The sequence below is a fragment of the Oncorhynchus clarkii genome, chromosome 12 (genome assembly GCF_045791955.1).
Source record: "Oncorhynchus clarkii lewisi isolate Uvic-CL-2024 chromosome 12, UVic_Ocla_1.0, whole genome shotgun sequence".
In the NCBI taxonomy this organism is placed as follows: domain Eukaryota; kingdom Metazoa; phylum Chordata; class Actinopteri; order Salmoniformes; family Salmonidae; genus Oncorhynchus; species Oncorhynchus clarkii.
The window spans coordinates 84,312,835-84,333,427 of NC_092158.1; the positions used below are offsets into that span (position 1 = coordinate 84,312,835).

The following is a 20,593-nucleotide window of genomic DNA, read 5'->3' on the forward strand; positions in this document are numbered from 1 at the left end:
GCTGGCATGCAGCGGGAGAACGGGATGAAGGGAGACGCTGGGGTTCAGTAATGAAGGGAAGGAGTAATGGGTGTGTATGGAAGTGAGGAAAGGGGAGGGCTGGCATGCAGCGGGAGAACAGGATGAAGGGAGACGCTGGGGTTCAGTAATGAAGGGAAGGAGTAATGGGTGGGTATGGAGGTGAGGAAAGGGGAGGGCTGGCATGCAGCGGGAGAACGGGATGAAGGGAGACGCTGGGGTTCAGTAATGAAGGGAAGGAGTAATGGAGCAGTTGGCAGTGGGGAAGGGGAGAGGGAGGAGGGATTTGGGTGTGGGGCTTCGGGCTGGGAAGGAATGTGACGATGGTTGTCAGGCCTGTTTTGTGTCAATACTGTTACTAAGAGACACATTTAATTCCTTACCACTGTAAATGCCTGCGCTTGTGAAGATGTTGTCTATCTGTTTTTGTCTAGGTCATCATTGTGTGTGTGTGTGTTTTCTTTTTGAGTGAGCAGGAGAGAAGAGTAGGTGCTCTACTAAGCTTACAACACAGCCTTTCAAACATGACATCTTGATTGCTCCGTAGATGTCTTCCTTGGTGACCCTTTGACCTTGTTCAAATGAATGGGATTGACAAGAGGAGGCCGATTCTCCCTCCAGTCCATAGAGCAGAGAGGCCAGACTAACTGAGGCGTGTGTCCTGTCTATATGAAAGGTCCCACTAGTTCCAGCCCTCTCCACTGTGTGAGTTGTGGCTGTAGTTTAGTATACACATACCACAGTAGCCCCAGCCGGCCTGTGGTCATTTAGATGAGGCTGATTGAACACTAATCTCAGCCTGTAAAACACATTACCGTCTCCACGCTCCATTCTGAAATAAAATAAAGCACACTTTCTCCCTCTTCCCCATACTTAGGGCTGGGGAATTCGTTTGATAAGACATTTGTTTTTCAGATAAAATACAGGTCTAAAAACAGAATTGTTCCATGGGCGGATGTTACGGCGGGCGATCAGAATCAATGGTGTGGAGGTAGGGAACCCTGTGATGGGTTACTACTGCAGGCAGGCTGGCAGGCAGACAGACGGGCACGTAGCTCACCTGCATACCTGTCTAGTGGAGGTGGAGAGGACACCTGTATCATACCTGCTGTCTGCCTATCATACTATCAGATGGGATAACATCACCCAGGCATTTAAAACTCCCCCACCAGGCTTCCTTTGAGGGCTTCTTTCTGGTAATGTAATGACCAAGAAACTTCTACAGTCCGCCAAATACTTCTCATAATAAGGCACAGTTTCAAGCAGCTTACTGTTGTACATTGAATCAACAGTGGAGAAAGAGGAGCTATTTCTGCTTTGCATATAATCCCAGGGTCGGTCTCCATGGCATTACAGACATAGCCTCTGGATTGGAATTTAGTGGGGTTCTTATCCCTCTGCAGCTCAATTCTTGATAGAATTAGAAGGGATTAATGGGCTCTTTAGTATGCTTGAGTTGAGACCTGCTGCTGCTCAGCTCCATTAGACTGAATATTCCTCCATATACTCCATCTATCCCAGCAATGACAGTTTGGGAATGCTGCAGCCATTAAGACCTGAGACTTGAGAGCAGAGCAGAGCGGGCACATTGTGTCCTGACTCCTGATACAGGCCTGTGAAAGGCATTAGTCTCTCTATGCTCCAGCAACACAGCGCTAGATAAATCTGCCTTCATCATGCTGCACCGAGGGGATTAGACCAGGCCAGATCATTTGGTATGCAGAAAGAGAAGAAAACACCCCAAACGGTGCCAGAAATAGCTTTTCGAGCCCTCTGGGTGGACGTACGTCAGGTCTGCGATGGCAATTAGTGTGACGTGGAAACTCTGCAGATGTGTGTAGTCTCAGACACGTAGCATCACACACCCCACCTGCATACTCAACCCACTGGACGACCACATGCCTCAGAGTCCACACCTGTATGATATATCTGATGGGGATAGTATCATAGCGTGGGCATTTGGGCACGGCCACACCGCCTCCAGGATAGCCGTTTTGTCAAGGATGGACCCAAAGCGGGGTGGAGGGGGAGCTTTTGTTACCGTTGAATATTGATGAGTGAAGTTGCAGTTGTTTCACATATTTGGATCCCACCGTTGAGTGTTTAATTTGTGGGAGAGACAGACTGGTAAAAAATATCCAATCTCAACATTATCAATTTAGCAGCTTCCCAAAACACATTTTTGGACATGGCTGCTGTGCCAGCTCAAACAATACAGTAAGGAAAGATTAACAGGAAAGATGAACTATAGTATTGCCTTTCCTGTTCGCTGTCAAGCCTTTAAACTTAACAAGGATTGTAACCTTTATCTAGCATTTCAGTATTTGATATGTAAATAATCTCTATTTCAAATATTGTTGCATGGCAGCAGTTGTGGCCCTTGGGGCCTGGGATGTGTAATAAACACAGCCTAACTCTGAAGACGGTGAATAACACCACAGGCCCCTATTTACCTACCTGGAAGTCATTCTGTCGGATGTATATGGCTGCTCAATGTGTGGATGTTATTTTACAGTGTCTGACGGTGTGAAACAGAACGTTGCCGGGTACATTACCCTGAGGGTGGTATGCTATCAAGTGCTACCACTATCTATGTCAAGGTTATCGGGGCCACTTTGACCCCTCAGTTCACACATGAACATAAACAGCTAGATTAGTCCGACAGGTAAGAATGTCTAAAGGTTCCTAAGGAATGTGTTGGACTATGACAAAACATGGAGCTAAAAAACAATGTTATCTGTAGAACAGAGACAAGACACCATGTTGATAGAGATATCAAGCAACGTGTTTATACTGTACGGTCTAAAGGATGAGAGACTACCTGCCTGGTGGGTGGGTGGGTGTATGTGTAATGTGTCTGCATGCCTGTGGGTGTGTGTTTGTGTTTACGTACTCAAGTGCATGCATGCTTGTGTGTATATACTATACGCCAGGCATTGTGGGTCGTTAAGGACCGATTGGAATGCGAAAACAAGGGCTGGAGAGCGAAAGCATGGTAAGGAATAGTGAGGTGTCGGGACGAGGGAGGAGAGACAAACCAACCATCTGGGTCCCAGGGTCAGGGTCAGTCCACAGAGCCTCACACTCCCTCACACTCTGACATGTTACCATGACATGACACTCAGTGCCTGTATCTCAAATGGCTCCCCAAGGCCCAGGCCAAAAGTAGTGCACTAGGTAGGGAATAGGGTGCACTTGAGACACATACAGGGTCTGTTTATAGAGGCTGAAGAGCCATGTAGAGTAACAGATGTATCTGCTCTGCAGTTCTCCATTTCTCTGCACTTATTCATCTGCAGTCTGCCGGCGATGAGCTGACTCTAGACCAGTCCATTTCAGAGAATGTCTGCAAACAATTATGACGTTGACGTTAACATAATGGCTTTCCCGTATTGTTGCTGTTGCGTGGTGCTGTGAGATGTTTTTTTGGATCATACAGTGTGTGAACTATTACAAAGAATTGGAGTACAATGTGTGTGTGTGGTGTGTTTGAGAGTGCGCATGTGTGTACAGTATGTGTGTGTGTACAGTATGTGTGTGGTGTCAGTGATGGGGAGGAAGGTCGTATCAGTGCAGTGGTAGTACCAGTAATTCCTCTCCCGTGTTCACAGCTGAAACAACAAGGAGGACTGGACAACCTAGTGGGGTTGAGGCCACAGGGACCAACGTGTGTATGTGTGTGCGTGTGTATGTGAGAGATGTGTGTTTGTGTCTTGGCAACGAGTTAAGCCAAGATGTAGGAATGGCTTGGATACACAAGGTGTTGTCACGCTGAGTGCTGATACAAGACAAAGACCATAATCGGTGTTAAAATGGGGTGACATCCACACGCATGAACCACTTATATTATCTCTGTCCTCATTAGAACAGTGGCAAACATGTCGCTCAACCACTTAGTTTCTATACTTCTCTAAAACTGTACAGCCTGTAGGTGTACAGGCACACTAGGCCAAAGGTCACAGGATGTGAGTGTTAACAGCTATTGCAGTAATTGGCCCATTGACAGAATGACACGGTCTCACAGATCCATCTGCCTGCTGTGACCATGGTTATTAGTGTGACCCGAGGGTGTTGAGTTATGACAACGTCTTTCTTGTAGTTCCTCTTCCCTTTGGTGGCCAGTGATGGATGGAGAAACTGATGTCGGGAATCCTCTGGGAACCTCCGCAATCACCGGAAATGATGAGGAATGATGAGGAATGATGACAGCTGTATGGAAGCATTCCAGGCACCAGGAGGAGCCTGCCTGTCTGGACAGCACTTCCAGCCACCCTCGCTCCCTCTCTTGGCCTCGTGTTCCAACTTCCATCCGTGACGTGTGCTGACCTGTCCCCCCTCCATTCAGGTGAGTACCTGAGCACCTCACTGATCCCGCGGGACAATAGAGGATAGACAATGGTTTATCTCAACAAAGCCCATGTTTATTTAAGAGCACGGCTCACCCAAATGTGGACAGCTTAAATTTTTTAAAAATTCACCTTTATTTAACTAGGCAAGTCAGTTAAGGACAAATTCTTATGTTTAATGACAGCCTAGGAACAGTGGGTTAACTGCCTGTTCAGGGGCAGAACGACAGCTCGGGGGTTTGAACTTGCAACCTTCCGGTTACTAGTCCAATGCTCTAACCACTCGGCTACCCTGCCCCCCCTAAGAGCTCCTTCCATACATAAACATGGAAGTGAGAGAGAAGAAGGACATTCCCATTCCAGGTCGTTTATAACACTGTTACTTCTGCTCCCCTTTCCCAATCTCTGGTGTCCGTCAGTCATCGGTGGTGAGGTAGCTAGCTGGCTTTAGTAGTGAAGTAGAGGAAGCAGTGCACACCAGGGTAATTATACAGTACAAAGGAAGGAAAACAACCTGTAGAGAGAGTTTGTAACCTGATGTGAGTTTTGTCCTGATATTTACTTCCACCACATGAGTGCAGCGCACAGTAACAATACATTCTCTGACCTGGAGTGTTGTGGGTTTGAGCGATTGTACGCTACGTATGTTTGGCTGTATGGGAGTGTGTGTGTGAATGTTCTTGGTGTGTTTATATTTGTGTTTAGGGACTGCAGAAATACACACGGTGCTGTCTGTGTGAAATCCGGATTGTTTCTGAGGGTTATCCTTCACAATACTGGGCTTTATCAAAAGGGCCAGTACTGGTGTAACAAGACACTCTTTACCCTGGGTTCACTGAGCGAAGGAACAGAACTAGAGCCCACATCAACAAGGCTCAACAAGGGAAGAGGGAGAAGGGAGAGGAAGAAGAGGGCTAGCGAGAGGGGGAAGAGAGTTGTAGAGAGAGAGTAAAGGGGAGAAAAGAGAGGAGAAGAGAATGATAGAGAGAGGGGAGAAGAAGGATAAGAAGAGAGAGAAAGGGAGAGAGAGAAGAGGAGATGAGAGAGAAAGAAGAGGTGGAGAGAGAGGGAGAGAGAGAGTGTAAAAGGGAGACAATAGAGAAAGAGAAGGGGAGAAGAGAGAGGGGGAAAACACCACAAAGAGAGAGAGTTTAACAAGTTTACCACAAGGCAGCGGTTCAGAAAGAGTGATTTGTTTGTTTGACAGAGATCCCTCTCAGGAGATTCTTCTCTGGATAACGGATTCATAGGGGCTGTCCAAGTGACTCGCTACGGTTGTGCAATACGTGACCTAACTGTACGTGAATAAGCAGTGCATCACTGTGACATAGTACAGGAAATGACTGTGACATGAGTAGCCTATACTGCATTCAGTTCCTGTAATCAATGCACGTGAGGATAGGCCCCTGGGCACACAAAGCATGCACAAACACACACACACACACACACACACACACACACACACACACACACACACACACACACACACACACACACACACACACACACACACACACAGGTTGTCTTGGATGTCTCAGATCAGGGTGTGAGGGAGAGGTGGTCAATGTGCTTGATGTGATTGTTTTATTCCCTCCCTTTTATAAGACTTTCTCAGAGAGCTCAAGTTGCTCTGCTTCATCGCTGCATAGAGAGAGAGAGAGAGAGAGAGAGGTGGTTTTTGGACGAGGAGGGGGTTTGGCTCGGTCTAGAAGAGGCTGAGATATGGGAAAGGGGGATGAGGTATGGGGATTTGTGGGTTAGCATATTCCCATGCCACCTCTACTTGTAGTACCCTTAAATAACTCTCTATGACTATGTAATGAACTTTATTTTGTGAGTTTTATGTTAGACATGTAGGCTATATAGACATGTAGGCTACATACTAACTACATGGTGTGTGTATGAAAGTACATTTAGCATGTTTATGTGTATTACAGTGGTTAGAGCTCTACAACACAGACCTGGTTAGAGCTCCACAACACAGACCTGGTTAGAGCTCCAAAACACAGACCTGGTTAGAGCTCCAAAACACAGACCTGGTTAGAGCTCTACAACACAGACCTGGTTAGAGCTCCACAACACAGACCTGGTTAGAGCTCCACAGCACAGACCTGGTTAGAGCTCCAAAACACAGACCTGGTTAGAGCTCTACAACACATACATGGTTAGAGGTCTACAACACAGACCTGGTTAGAGCTCTACAACACAGACCTGGTTAGAGGTCTACAACACAGACCTGGTTGGAGGTCTACAACACAGACCTGGTTAGAGCTCCACAACACAGACCTGGTTAGAGCTCCACAGCACAGACCTGGTTAGAGCTCCAAAACACAGACCCGGTTAGAGGTCTACAACACAGACCTGGTTAGAGGTCTACAACACAGACCTGGTTAGAGCTCTACAACACAGACCTGGTTAGAGGTCTACAACACAGACCTGGGTAGAGGTCTACAACACAGACCTGGTTAGAGCTCTACAACACAGACCTGGTTAGAGCTCCAAAGCACAGACCTGGTTAGAGCTCTACAACACAGACCCGGTTAGAGCTCCAAAGCACAGACCTGGTTAGAGCTCTACAACACAGACCTGGTTAGAGCTCCACAGCACAGACCTGGTTAGAGCTCCACAGCACAGACCTGGTTAGAGCTCCACAGCACAAACCTGGTTAGAGCTCCACAGCACAGACCTGGTTAGAGCTCCACAGGACAGACCTGGTTAGAGCTCTACAACACAGACCTGGTTAGAGCTCCACAGCACAAACCTGGTTAGAGCTCCACAGCACAGACCTGGTAAGAGCTCCACAGGACAGACCTGGTTAGAGCTCTACAACACAGACCTGGTTAGAGCTCTACAACACAGACCTGGCTAGAGCTCCACAACACAGACCTGGTTAGAGCTCTACAACACAGACCTGGTTAGAGCTCTACAACACAGACCTGGTTAGAACTCTACAACACAGACCTGGTTAGAGCTCTACAACACAGACCTGGTTAGAGCTCTACAACACAGACCTGGTTAGAGCTCTACAACACAGACCTGGTTAGAGCTCTACAACACAGACCTGGTTAGAGCTCTACAACACAGACCTGGTTAGAGCTCTACAACACAGACCTGGTTAGAGCTCTACAACACAGACCTGGTTAGAGCTCTACAACACAGACCTAGTTTAAGCTCTTCATCAAAGAAACTCCATAGTGTGGAGATGGCCTTTCAGATGTCCTGGCCGTGGTCACACACACGCCGACACACACTGACAAACGAACGCGGGCAAGCACACACTACAGCTCCCTGCATATTCCACCCCTGGTCAACCCTAAGACCAAAGCACTTCAGAGGGCCGTGGTGGGTCTGCAGCCGGCCTGCCCTTCCTCTGGAGATGGTGCTCATATTTGATCCCACACCATGAGAATAGGGATTATGCTGAAGACTGTTGTAGTTGAATGGAGTTCTATAACACTTTTAGGCTTTTCTTAGCCTGAGTTCACAGTCTTCACACAGATCTAGGGTGGTACTTTGGGGACTGTAACGTCTACAGACCTATGTTATGTTCCTCATTCTCTGTCTCTGTCTTTCAGTCTCTCTGTCTTTCTGTCTCTCTGTCTGTCATGCGCTGACCAACTGGCAAGTGTCTTCACTGACATTTTCAACCTCTCCCTGTCCGGGTCTGTAATACCAACATCTTTCAAGCAGACCACCATAGTCCCTGTGCCCAAGAACACTAAGGTAACCTGCCTAAACAACTTCCGAGCCTTAGCACTCACGCCTGTAGCCACGAAGGGCTTTGAAAGGCTGGTCATGGCTCATATCAACACCATCATCCCAGAAACCCTAGACCCACTACAATTTGCATACCGCCCTAACAGATCCACAGATGATGTAATCGCTATTGCACTCCACACTGCCCTTTCCCACCTGGACAAAAGGAACACCTATGTGAGAATGCTATTCATTTACTACAGCTCAGCGTTCAACACCATAGTGCCCACAAAGCTCATCACTAAGCTAAGGACCCTGGGACTAAACACCTCCCTCTGCAACTGGATTCTGGACTTCCTGACGGGCCAAACCCAGGTGGTAAGGGTAGGTAACAAAACATCCGCCACGCTGATCCTCAACACGAGGGCCCCTCAGGGGTAAGTGCTCAGTCCCCTCCTGTACTCCCTGTTCACTCATGACTGCATGGCTAGGCACGACTCCCACACCATCATTAAGTTTGCCGATGACACAACAGTGGTAGGCCTGATCATCGACAACAACGAGACAGCCTATAGGGAGGAGGTCAGAGACCTGGCCGTGTGGTGCCAGGACAACAACCTCTCCCTCAACGTGATCAAGACGAAGGAGATGATTGTGGACTACAGGATTAAAATAGGACCAAGCACACCCCATTCTCATCGACGGGGCTGTAGTGGAGCAGGTTGAGCGATTCAAGTTTGTTGGTGTCCACATCACCAACAAACTAACAGACAGCCGTGAAGAGGGCACGACAAAACCTATTCCCCCTCAGGAGACTGAAATGATTTGGCATGGGTCCTCAGATCCTCAAAAGGATATTATACAGCTGCACCATTCAGAGCCTCCTGGTTGCATCACTGCTTGGTATGGCAACTGCTCGGCCTCCGACCGCAAGGCACAACAGAGGGTGGTGCGTACGGCCCAGTACATCACTGGGGCCAAACTTCCTGCCATTCAGCACCTCTATACCAGGCGGTGTCAGAGGAAGGCCCTAAAAATTGTTAAAGACTCCAGCCACCCTAGTCATAGACTGTTCTCTCTGCTACAGCACGGCAAGCGGTACCGGAGCGGCAAGTCTAGGTCCAAGAGGCTTCTAAACAGCTTCTACCTCCAAGCCATAAGACTCCTGAACATCTAGTCAAATGGCTACCCAGACTATTCACACCGTTGCTACTCTCTGTTGTTACCTCTACCTACATGTACATATTACCTCAATTACCTTGACTAACCGGTGCCCCGACACATTGACTCTGTACCGGTACCCCCCTGTATATAGTCTCGCTATTGTTATTTTACTGCTGCTCTTTAATTACTTGTTACTTTTTGTTTCTTATTCTTATTTGTATATATATATTTTTTAACTGCATTGTTGGTTAGGTGCTCGTAAGTAAGCATTTCACGGTAAGGTCAACACCTGTTGTATTCGGGGCATGTGACTAATACAATTTGATTTGATTTAGTCTTTGTTTCTCCTTCCCTCTGTCTCTCTTGGTCTCCCTCTCTCTCTCTCTCTCTCTCTCTCTCTCTCTCTCTGTCTCTCTTTCTCTCTGTTTCTCTCTCTCTCTCTCTCTGTCTCTCTCTCTGTCCCTCTCTCTCTGTCTGTCCCTCTCTCTCTCTGTCTGTCCCTCTCTCTCGCTCTCTCTGTTTATGCTGCCTGTCCCCAGCTTTCTCTCTCTCTCTCTCTCTCTCTCTCTCTCTCTGTCTCTCTCTCTCTCTCTCTCTTTCTCTGTCTCTCTCTCTGTCTGTCTCTCTGTCTCTGTCTCTCTCTCTCTCTCTGTCTCTCTCTCTCTCTCTGTCTCTCTCTCTCTCTCTCTGTCTCTCTCTCTCTCTCTGTCTCTCTCTCTGTCTCTCTCTGTCTCTCTCTCTCTCTGGAACACAGCCTGGGCAGGATGTGAATACCTCCTACTGTCACATGATATCTATGGAAAATTGATAATATGATTGTATGGAGCCCCTTACTCTCTCCACCCCCCCCCCCCCCCCCCCCAGTCCCCTCCCCTCTGGTAACTCAGGCCAAGTCAATCAGGTAGTAGGTTTCTAGTATGTTTAGGAACTGAGAACATGTCATGTTCACTTGGAGTGTAATTCAACATTACTTAGCTTTTATTTTCCTCCAACTCTATGGATGGGCCTTTGGTATGGACATGCCTGAAATAGACTAAGGGCAAGAGAGAGAGAGAGAGAGAGAGAGAGAGAGTTTGGGAGAGAGAGAGAGAGAGAGACAGAGGGGGGAAGGGAAAGAGACAGAAAGAGGGAGAAAGCGATCGGGCCAGATTGAGTGACAGACTCCTGTCTGTGTTTTCTCGCTGGACCAGTGAATCTGTAAATTAAGCATGCTCCTTCTGGCAGCCCTGCTTTATCTGTTGGTGTGCGTGTGTGTGAGAGAGAAAGAGAGAGTGAGTGTGAAGGGGCAGATGACAGAGGGCCCTTTGAGCGCCTGCTCTCCTGCTCTCACAGACACAATCTGATGGGAGGGTTGTCACGCTGTCTCCATGGACCAGCTCCCAAAGACAACAGGAGGATGTCCTGTGCTATCACACACACGCAAACATATTATCTCTCTCTCTCACACACACACACACACACACACACACACACACACACACACACACACACACACACACACACACACACACACACACACACACACACACACACACACACACACACACACACACACACACACACACACACACAGTGACCTTTGTGCCACACATTAATGCTCCTGGTTTCTACAGTAGCTACTGTAGACCCTCACAGATGTGATCATGTACACAGACAGTACTGAGTCTAAAGCACTGTATGTCTGTCTTTGTGGGGTGTCTGATGGGTGCTCACCCTATAGACAGTAATGGAATGGAATGGATGATGGGTTTATTGATGTTTTCCCATGTCTTCCCACTCTGAAATGAACCACAAGTGATCACAATAATTATATTATTTTCAATATCTACACTAGCCACACACCCTCCCCTCACTGAGGGTCAATTGTCACAGTCAACCTAGAAGGTTCATCATCTTTGTAAACATGTTATGCACCAGCCTACTTCATTTGACCTATTGAATCATTCAATCAGTTATATACCTTGAGGTGAAGTTCAACATGACTCGAATCAGACGAAGTCTTCTGTTTCATTTATTCAACAAGAGCCCCTTCTAGTGGTCAGAATGATGTAGACCTGAGTGGTTACCGGCCATGTCACTTAACTAGGTACAACTCTGATCTCTGGTTCTCTGAGTTTGTCCTGGTCCTACAGAAACCACCTACAGTGCACTGAATCATGACACCATTATCAGACTGCCCCACTAGTAGGAATCAGGTCCATGGAAATTGTGAAAGGAAAACAGGGTTTCAATTACTTGCAGGTTTTTAATATCAGTGCTAGAGCTGAAACTGATTTGCATAAGGATGCAAGACTTCCCCAATGAGTCAGACGTCACTGTTAACTCTACCTCTTCCATGTATCATAACTTTCACTATGAGTTGATGATACGGGTCAAATGCTTTTCTATGTCTATGTGGCTTGCTGAACTTTGTCAACACAAAAACACTACACAGGCACCCAATGTGATGGATGTCAGCTACTCCTGCATCACCCTCCTGGAGTGTGTCAACGTAGACCACACTGTGAGTATGGCTATTTATCACTGCAGTTTAGGTTTATGTACAGTTACCTTGTAAACTACAGTACCAGGGGAAAAAACATTCCAAATGTAAACTATTTTATTATAAGAAGTAAATATATTGATGTTATCTTATTTCTGAATCAGGAGCATTGGACCTGTAACATTGTCTCTGGTGCATCAGGTGAGATGAGTATGTTGCATTGGACCTGTAACATTGTCTCTGGTGCATCAGGTGAGATGTGTATGTTGCATTGGACCTGTATCATTGTCTCTGGTGCATCAGGTGAGATGAGTATGTTGCATTGGACCTGTATCATTGTCTCTGGTGCATCAGGTGAGATGAGTATGTTGCATTGGACCTGTATCATTGTCTCTGGTGCATCAGGTGAGATGAGTATGTTGCATTGGACCTGTATCATTGTCTCTGGTGCATCAGGTGAGATGAGTATGTTGCATTGGACCTGTATCATTGTCTCTGGTGCATCAGGTGAGATGAGTATGTTGCATTGGACCTGTATCATTGTCTCTGGTGCATCAGGTGAGATGTGTATGTTGCATTGGACCTGTATCATTGTCTCTGGTGCATCAGGTGAGATGTGTATGTTGCATTGGACCTGTATCATTGTCTCTGGTGCATCAGGTGAGATGAGTATGTTGCATTGGACCTGTATCATTGTCTCTGGTGCATCAGGTGAGATGAGTATGTTGCATTGGACCTGTATCATTGTCTCTGGTGCATCAGGTGAGATGAGTATGTTGCATTGGACCTGTATCATTGTCTCTGGTGCATCAGGTGAGATGAGTATGTTGCATTGGACCTGTATCATTGTCTCTGGTGCATCAGGTGAGATGAGTATGTTGCATTGGACCTGTATCATTGACTCTGGTGCATCAGGTGAGATGAGTATGTTGCATTGGACCTGTATCATTGTCTCTGGTGCATCAGGTGAGATGAGTATGTTGCATTGGACCTGTATCATTGTCTCTGGTGCATCAGGTGAGATGAGTATGTTGCATTGGACCTGTATCATTGTCTCTGGTGCATCAGGTGAGATGAGTATGTTGCTTTTCAAGTTTGAGGACACGTGTCTTCTTGTTATTTGTATTTTTTTCAGACTCCTTCATAAAGTATTCAGACTCCTTGACTTTTTCCACATTTTGTTACGTTACAGCCTTATTCTAAAATGTATTAAATAGTTGTTTTCCCTCATCAGTCTACACACAATACCCCATAATGACAAAGCAAAAACAGCTGTTTAGACATTATTGCAAATGTATTAAAAATCTTAAACTGAAAAATGACATTTACATAAGTATTCAGACTGTTTATGCTACAAGCTTGGCACACCTGTATTTGGGGAGTTTTCCCCATTCCTGCGTTGTCTTGGCTGTGTGCTTAGTGTATTTGTCCATTTGGAAGGTGAACCTTCATCCCCAGTCTGAGGCCCTGAGCGCTCTGGAGCAGGTTTTCATCAAGGATCTCTCTGTACTTTTCCCTGTTCATCTTTTCCTCGATCCTGACTAGTCTCCCAGTCCCTGCCGCTGAAAAACATCTCCATAGCATGATGCTGCCACCACCATGTTTCACCATAGGGATGGTGCCAGGTTTCCTCCAGACGTGACGCTTGGCATTCAGGTCAAAGAGCTCAATCTTCGTTTCATCAGAACAGAGAATCTTGGTAGTGGCTTCACAAGGTGCAATTTTGAAATTTGGTTGTGTATTAGCAGTTTTCCTCTTGTCATGTCAGTCACTGACAGTCACTCAATTAGCCCATGTCAGCTAACCATTTTTTAGATTGGTAAATGTATTTGACCAGCTACCTAAACTTGTAGTAATCATCGTCAAATTGTTGACAGGGGGCATTGATTTTGTAAGTCACTCTCACTTAGATATCATATTGACATGCAAACATTTCTCTACTCCCCATGGCAAAATGTTCTCTACTCCCCATAGCAAAATGTTCTCTACTCCCCATGGCAAAATGTTCTCTACTCCCCATAGCAAAATGTTGCTTAGGGCAGGCTCTGACTGCATGTGTGAGTGTGAATGTGGGTACTCAGGAGCCACTGTGGTCCCTCATAATGAATTCAGATGTTTGTGGCTCCCATCAAAGTTGCCTATCCCTGAAAGCTGGTTAAAAAGCTGCATCAGGTTAGTTACAACTGGGGTTGGAGAGAGAACCTACAGGAGGGTAGCTCTCCAAGAACAGGGTTGGAGAGAGAACCTACAGGAGGGTAGCTCTCCAAGAACAGGGTTGGAGAGAGAACCTACAGGAGGGTAGCTCTCCAAGAACAGGGTTAGAGAGAGAACCTACAGGAGGGTAGCTCTCCAGGAACAGGGTTATAGAGAGAACCTACAGGAGGGTAGCTCTCCAAGAACAGGGTTAGAGAGAGAACCTACAGGAGGGTAGCTCTCCAAGAACAGGGTTGGAGAGAGAACCTACAGGAGGGTTGCTCTCCAAGAACAGGGTTAGAGAAAGAACCTACAGGAGGGTAGCTCTCCAGGAACAGGGTTGGAGAGAGAACCTACAGGAGGGTAGCTCTCCAGGAACAGGGTTGGAGAGAGAACCTACAGGAGGGTAGCTCTCCAAGAACAGGGTTGGAGAGAGAACCTACAGGAGGGTAGCTCTCCAGGAACAGGTTGGAAAGCCCTGCTATAGAAGGCGAAGGAAGAATTACTCAATAGATCCGCATGGCATTTCTAAATACCAGCAATGTCTATTGGCAAGCAACAACTTTCAGCAAAGACCCTGCCTTTAGAGCCTTGCTTATCCTTTCAGTCATGCTCATCATAATCTCACTTTTAGTGACCAAGGAGGTGAGCCAGGAGAGGAGAGCAGGCAGCCCATGAACAATGAAGAGACAGGCGCTGACAACCCTCTGCTGAATGGAGATGCCAGGTAAACTGTACCACATGACTAATCACCTGCCAGTCCTCTGTAATGTAGGCTATGGATATGGAGAACATTTGTATCCTTCCCAATAGAGATACTTAAATCATTATCAATGTAATAATCTCAACTTTAGTGGCCAAGGAGAGGAAGGTGTTCTAGGAATGGAGGATGGAAAGCTGTCAGACAATGACAGAGCAGACACTGAAACCTGTCAGAAGACACATGCTGATTCCCATCCACTGAATGTACCCAAGGTTGTCAGGTAAAATCTCCACATGAGGACTCCTTTGGTAGATCGTCATTGTCCAATGAATGACAATCTCATTTCTCCCTTCAGGACCGAGTTTGGGAAACCCTGTTATCTCTTTAGGGGACAGTATTATGGTTGATCATGAATGTGAATGTTGATGTCTTATTACTCCAACAGGGTTAACGATGAGACTAAGGAAGCGACTCCTGGTGCACAGAGTCCAGGACCTCCTCAGATGAATGAAGGTTCTCCCTTGTCTGACAGAGCTGCAGAGGAGACCACTGCTCTATTGGACAAACAGGCCTTGGACAAGGACCAAGTCACCAAACCTCCTGAGTTAATAGTAAGTACTGTTTATGTCCTCTGACAACTGGTGAACTGTTTGTCTTGGTATCTAAAATGACGGGGCTCGTTGTCTTTTTGGTCCAGCATATTTGTAACTCTTGTGTTTTTCCCAAGGACCAAGGACCTAATGACATGGAGTCAAGTAGAGGAGAACTGTAACAAACGGTGGACGTTTGTATAACAAAAGAAAACCTAACACCATATGATAAGACACAGTAATACTGTATATAATATACATATTATAAGATACACATTTGTGACTTGCTTCATCATAATCAGTCATGTCAACCCCAAGGCACATTCTGAAAAGTGTATTTTACTACTCATTTTAGACTCTAGATGATATTACATCAGACTTTATTTAAACCACTGTTTTCATACGAAAGCACGATTGGTCAGTTCAAACAGGATGTTCTCTTTATAATGCAATATAGGAGCATTAATAACACATTCTATTCATAATGCATCAGGATGCACAACATAGGTGCTAATAACTGCTCATGAACATCTATAACTGCATAAAGCATTATCACCAGGATGTGTAATGCCTCATGAAGAAAAGTATTACTATGCCAGATGCCACATTAGGATCATTATATTATACATTATGTGCTCATTAAGCTAAAAAGTAGTAAGCGATTGCAAAGTTGCTAATTAGCAAAAATGCTAAAATATCCCGTGATGATATTCGAACACGCAACCTTTGGCTTGTTAGACGTTCACGTTATAAGTCCACCCATCCGAAACCAAAGCATGGATTACTGTCTGAGCTTGTCCATAGACTGCTTACAGCTTTAAGAAAGCTAAATACATTTTTTAATTAGGGTGAACTGTCCCTTTAACAGGAGTGCGGAACTCCTACGTGAAGTCGTTACAGTATAGCCCTCTGACACAATTTCCTAAAGAGTCTTTCATGAGGTCATACCACTTAGCTTCATAATCATAAGGCATTATACTGCCTGCTTAAAATGCTGTAGGAATATAGACATGTATTAGCCATTAGTGCCTATGTCATGCAATATGATGTATAATGCATAGATTATAAGGTGTTATAAATACCCTTATCACACATTATGAATAGGGTATTCATAGGAAGTGTTCCCCACAGGTCTTGCAGAAGGAACTGTACCCCACATCCCCACCTACTAGTGACATTGTGAAAAATACCACAACTTTAGACAGGAATTGTGTAGCTATGTTGACATTTGTGTTCACCGTTTAATTAGAATGTTTATTTCAGTCAGAGTGTCGGTCAGGTCAAATGACTTAGGCGAATGACATACCCACATACATTGACACCTTATAACCTTAGTGTCAGAAAAGGTTCATTTTCTTCATCTTTTGATTATGTTCATTTGACTTATTTGTAATGTATTTGATGTCCTGTCTGTGGGTTGGTCCCATACTGTTATGAGTGGCTTTCACCTGATGCTTTTATGGTTAGTTACCTTACACATGTATTTAGTTTTATTTATGACTTTTTCATGACCAATTTACACTCAGTGTACAGAACATTAAGAACGTGACAGACTGACCAGGTGAATCCAGGTGAAAGCTATGATCTCTAATTGATGTCACCTGTTAAATTCACTTCAATCAGTGTAGATGAAGGGGAGGAGACAGGTTAAATACGTTTTTAAGCCTTGAGACATGGATTGTGTGTGGGTGCCATTCAGAGGGTGAATGGGCATGACAAAAGATTGAAGTGCCTTTGAACGGGCTGTGGAAGTATGTGCCAGGCTCATTGGTTTGAGTGTGTCAAGAACTGCAACGCTGCTGGACTTTTCACTCTCAACAGTTTCCCGTGTGTATCAAGAATGGTCCACCACCCAAAGGACATCCAGCCAACTTGACACAACTCTGGAAAGCATTAGAGTCGACATGGGCCAGCATCTCTGTGGAAAGCTTTCGACACCTTGTAGTGTCCATCCCTTGACCAATTGAGGTTTTTCTGAGGGCAAAAGCGGATGTAACTCAATATTAGATAGGTGTTCCTAATGTTTGTACACTGTGTATAGTACTATGCATTTTGACTGTTGGATTAATATGATCTGCTCATACATTGCCATACAAGTGAGTGAGTTAAGACTATTGTTTAATGAACGACTCAGGTCTGATGGATACAATTGTCCCTCATACTCTTGTATTATTTGTATGAACAAACCTCCACATCATTGTCATATCTACTTTTTAGGAAGGCTGTTCTGCAGAGTTTTGTGTTTGGTCACAACTTGTTTTATTAAATACATGAACATTTGAGTCATTTAGCGGATGCTCTTATGCAGAGAGTCTTACAGGAGCAATTCAACTTTAGTGCCTTGCTCAAAGGTACCTCGACAGACCTAATCGGCTCGGGGATTCAAACCAGTGACTTTTCAGTGACTGGTACAACGCTTACTAATATTATGATGAGTTGCTTTCCTTTTATCATTAAAACATTCCTTTCCAGCTTGTGGTCCTGTTTTCTTCAAATGAGACACTGGTGGAGAGGGAAAGATCAAACTCTGATTTATTTAGTCTTATGTCACTCGTTTTTAGTTTTTCAAGTTTATGCAGACACACACACACACACACACACATACAGGCACACACATACACACACACACACACACACATGCCTGTCACGCCCTGACCATAGTTTACTTTGTATGTTTATAGGTTTTGTTTGGTCAGGGTGTGATCTGAGTGGGCATTCTATGTTGTATGTCTAGTTTGTCTGTTTCTGTGTTTGGCCTGATATGGTTTTCAATCAGAGGCAGGTGTTAGTCATTGTCGCTGATTGGGAACCATATTTAGGTAGCCTGTTTTGTCATTGTGGGTGATTGTCTATGTTAGTTGCTTGTGTCAGCACAGTTCTCATTATAGCGTCACGGTAGTTGTTCATTTATTGTTTTGTTCAGTTTACTTCGTGTTTTCGTCATCCATTAAAATGATGCAGTCACACCACGCTGCGCTTTGGTCCGCTTCTTACGACGATCGTGACAATGCCACGCTAATGCTCCTGGTTTCTACAATAGCTGCTCATGTGATCATGTACACAGACTGTATGTCTGTCTTTGTGGGATGTCGGATGTGTTCACCAGTAACATACAGGAGCCAATGATGGTATGGCGCGGTATGTATGGTACAGTAGGGTATGGATGATGAGTTCCTGATGTTTTCCTATTTCATCCCACTCTGAAATGTACCACGTGACTGTAATAATGATATTCTCTTCACACCCTCCACTCACTGAGGGTCAGATGTCACAGTCAACCTAGAGTGTTCTTCATCTTTATAAACATGTTAAAAACACTAACTACTAGTGATCACTTTACCCGCGGAATCATTCGAACAGTTATCTACCATGAGGTTGAGTTGAGTTAATGGGGCAGCAGGTAACCTAGTGGAGTGTTGGACTAGTAACCGAAAGGTTGCTGGATCAAATCCCAGAGCTGACAAGGTAAAAATCTGTCGTTCTGCCGCTGAGCAAGGCAGTTAACCCACTGTTCTCCGGGTGCGGAAGACGTGGATGTCGATTAAGGAACCCCCCCCCCCGCACCTCTCTGATTCAGAGGGGTTGGGTTAAATGTGGAATATACATTTCAGTTGAAGGCATCAGTTGTACAACTGACTAGGTATCCCCCTTTTCCCTACAGTTCAACAAAACCATGTGCTTCATTCCTACAGTACGACAACAGCCCTGTCTAGTGGTCAGAAGTGTTGTGTGCAGGACCCTGAGTTTTTACTGACTTTGTGACCTTCTAGACAGGTCATGTTGGCAGGAGACGGGTAACATGGACCTGGTAATGAGTTCTGCACTTCAGACACATCGCAGTGCACCACCTACAGTGGAATAAAGCATAACACTATTATCAGACTGCCCCACCAGTAGGAATCAGGTCAAGTTGTCATCCTACTGGAGGCTTTACATGGGGGAAAGAAACATTTATTGAAAATATTATATTTTAATATCAATGCCTTAAGTTGTATACAAAAAAATCTAGTTTAATTGTCACAACGTTAAAATATTTATCCAAAAACCAGATGTGTTTATTGTTGCTCCTCCTTATGATGTAACTTCCGCTCAACAAGAGAAAGAGTGTCTTTCCCGCCTTGGTTTGCTTTGCACCGACAGACTGGAACTCGGCACGCAGTAGTTTGTAATAAGAGGCCACCATGTCTATTTCTTATCTGTTTAGTTTATTATTGACACTCCTGTTAAATCAAGGTAAGGAGATTGTGTTTTGACTTTGTATTTTTTCTGGGTGACGCTGACATTCCATGTCTTCGTCTCCCCAATTCCTGACAAATATTTACAGTGGTGTGGTTGGTTTAGTTTTTTCGATGTCTTGAGTGTTTGCTTATCTCTCAGCTATTTGCCGGTCTCTTGAAAAAGTTGCAATTCTCAGGAAAGAGAGATTGGAAAATATAAACTCTCCTCATATAGTTTTTCTGCAAAAGCATATTGGCAGTAAAGCATTTTTTGGGCGTTGGCTACAGGTCATGAGTTTTACCCCCCCCCCCCTACAAACATGATCATATGCTATTGTCTTTATAAAGCAGGCTGCTTCTTCTAGTATCTTCTTTTGTATCTCTTCAACAGCAGTAAATAAAGATGTGTGTTGTAGAAGGCTGTGGTAATTGTTTTTCAACATACATGATCTCTTCCTCTTTTCTGCAGGCTGTTGGGGTGGAGAAGAAACCAAGAATGTTAGTTGTGCAAGCCTCCGAACTGGAAATGCGTACAAATACTGTGTAAAGGAGAAGGAGAAACCTAAACGTGTGGAGTGGCAATCAGTGTTTTCCAATAAGGTAAGATATCTGTTTATTGTATCTCACAAAACTCTTGTGACTACAACGACATATGAGGGGATTCAATATGATTCACAGGCTTCACTATCAGACTACTGTAGAATCAGAAATATGACTGTCTTTCACACTTCAGGGGAGGCAGGAAGCCGGGGTTAGAGTGTTGGGCTAGTAACCTAAAGGTTGCTGGATTGAATCCCCAAACTGACAAGGTTGAAAATCTGTTGTTCTGCCCCTGAACAAGGCAGTTAACCCTCTGTTCCCCGGTAGGCTGTCATTGTAAGAATAACTTGTTCTTAACTGACTTGCCTAGTTAAATAAAATACAAATATATAGAGAGTAGATGCAGTTTAATGAAAAATGTATTCAAACATTTAGAATATTGTTTTTGAGTGTTAGATGTCTAACTTTACATTTGTATTTTTTCTTCCACAGACGTCTACGTGGCTTGCTTCGTGGCTCTGTCAACACAAAAACACTACACAGGCACCCAATGTGATTGATGTCAACTACTCCTGCATCACCCTCCTGGACTGTGTCAACGTAGACCATACTGCCATAAGTGATCGGTCTGTGAGTATGGCTAT

At 45.0% G+C, this 20,593-nt stretch overlaps 1 protein-coding gene across 1 annotated transcript in view; it reads left to right on the top strand.

Annotated features, from left to right (window-relative positions):
- Window positions 1–11,670: 11,670 nt before the first annotated feature.
- The window catches only part of LOC139422572 (uncharacterized), a 34,599-nt gene continuing 25,676 nt past the window's right edge, over window positions 11,671–20,593 (top strand). The window contains exons 1-9 of the mRNA XM_071173717.1: window positions 11,671–11,727; window positions 11,871–11,907; window positions 12,010–12,060; window positions 12,214–12,264; window positions 12,367–12,417; window positions 12,571–12,621; window positions 12,724–12,774; window positions 14,545–14,626; window positions 15,048–15,213. Of these exons, the coding sequence (XP_071029818.1) occupies window positions 11,671–11,727; window positions 11,871–11,907; window positions 12,010–12,060; window positions 12,214–12,264; window positions 12,367–12,417; window positions 12,571–12,621; window positions 12,724–12,774; window positions 14,545–14,626; window positions 15,048–15,213 (597 nt within the window). The remainder of the gene's footprint in view (window positions 11,728–11,870; window positions 11,908–12,009; window positions 12,061–12,213; window positions 12,265–12,366; window positions 12,418–12,570; window positions 12,622–12,723; window positions 12,775–14,544; window positions 14,627–15,047; window positions 15,214–20,593) is intronic.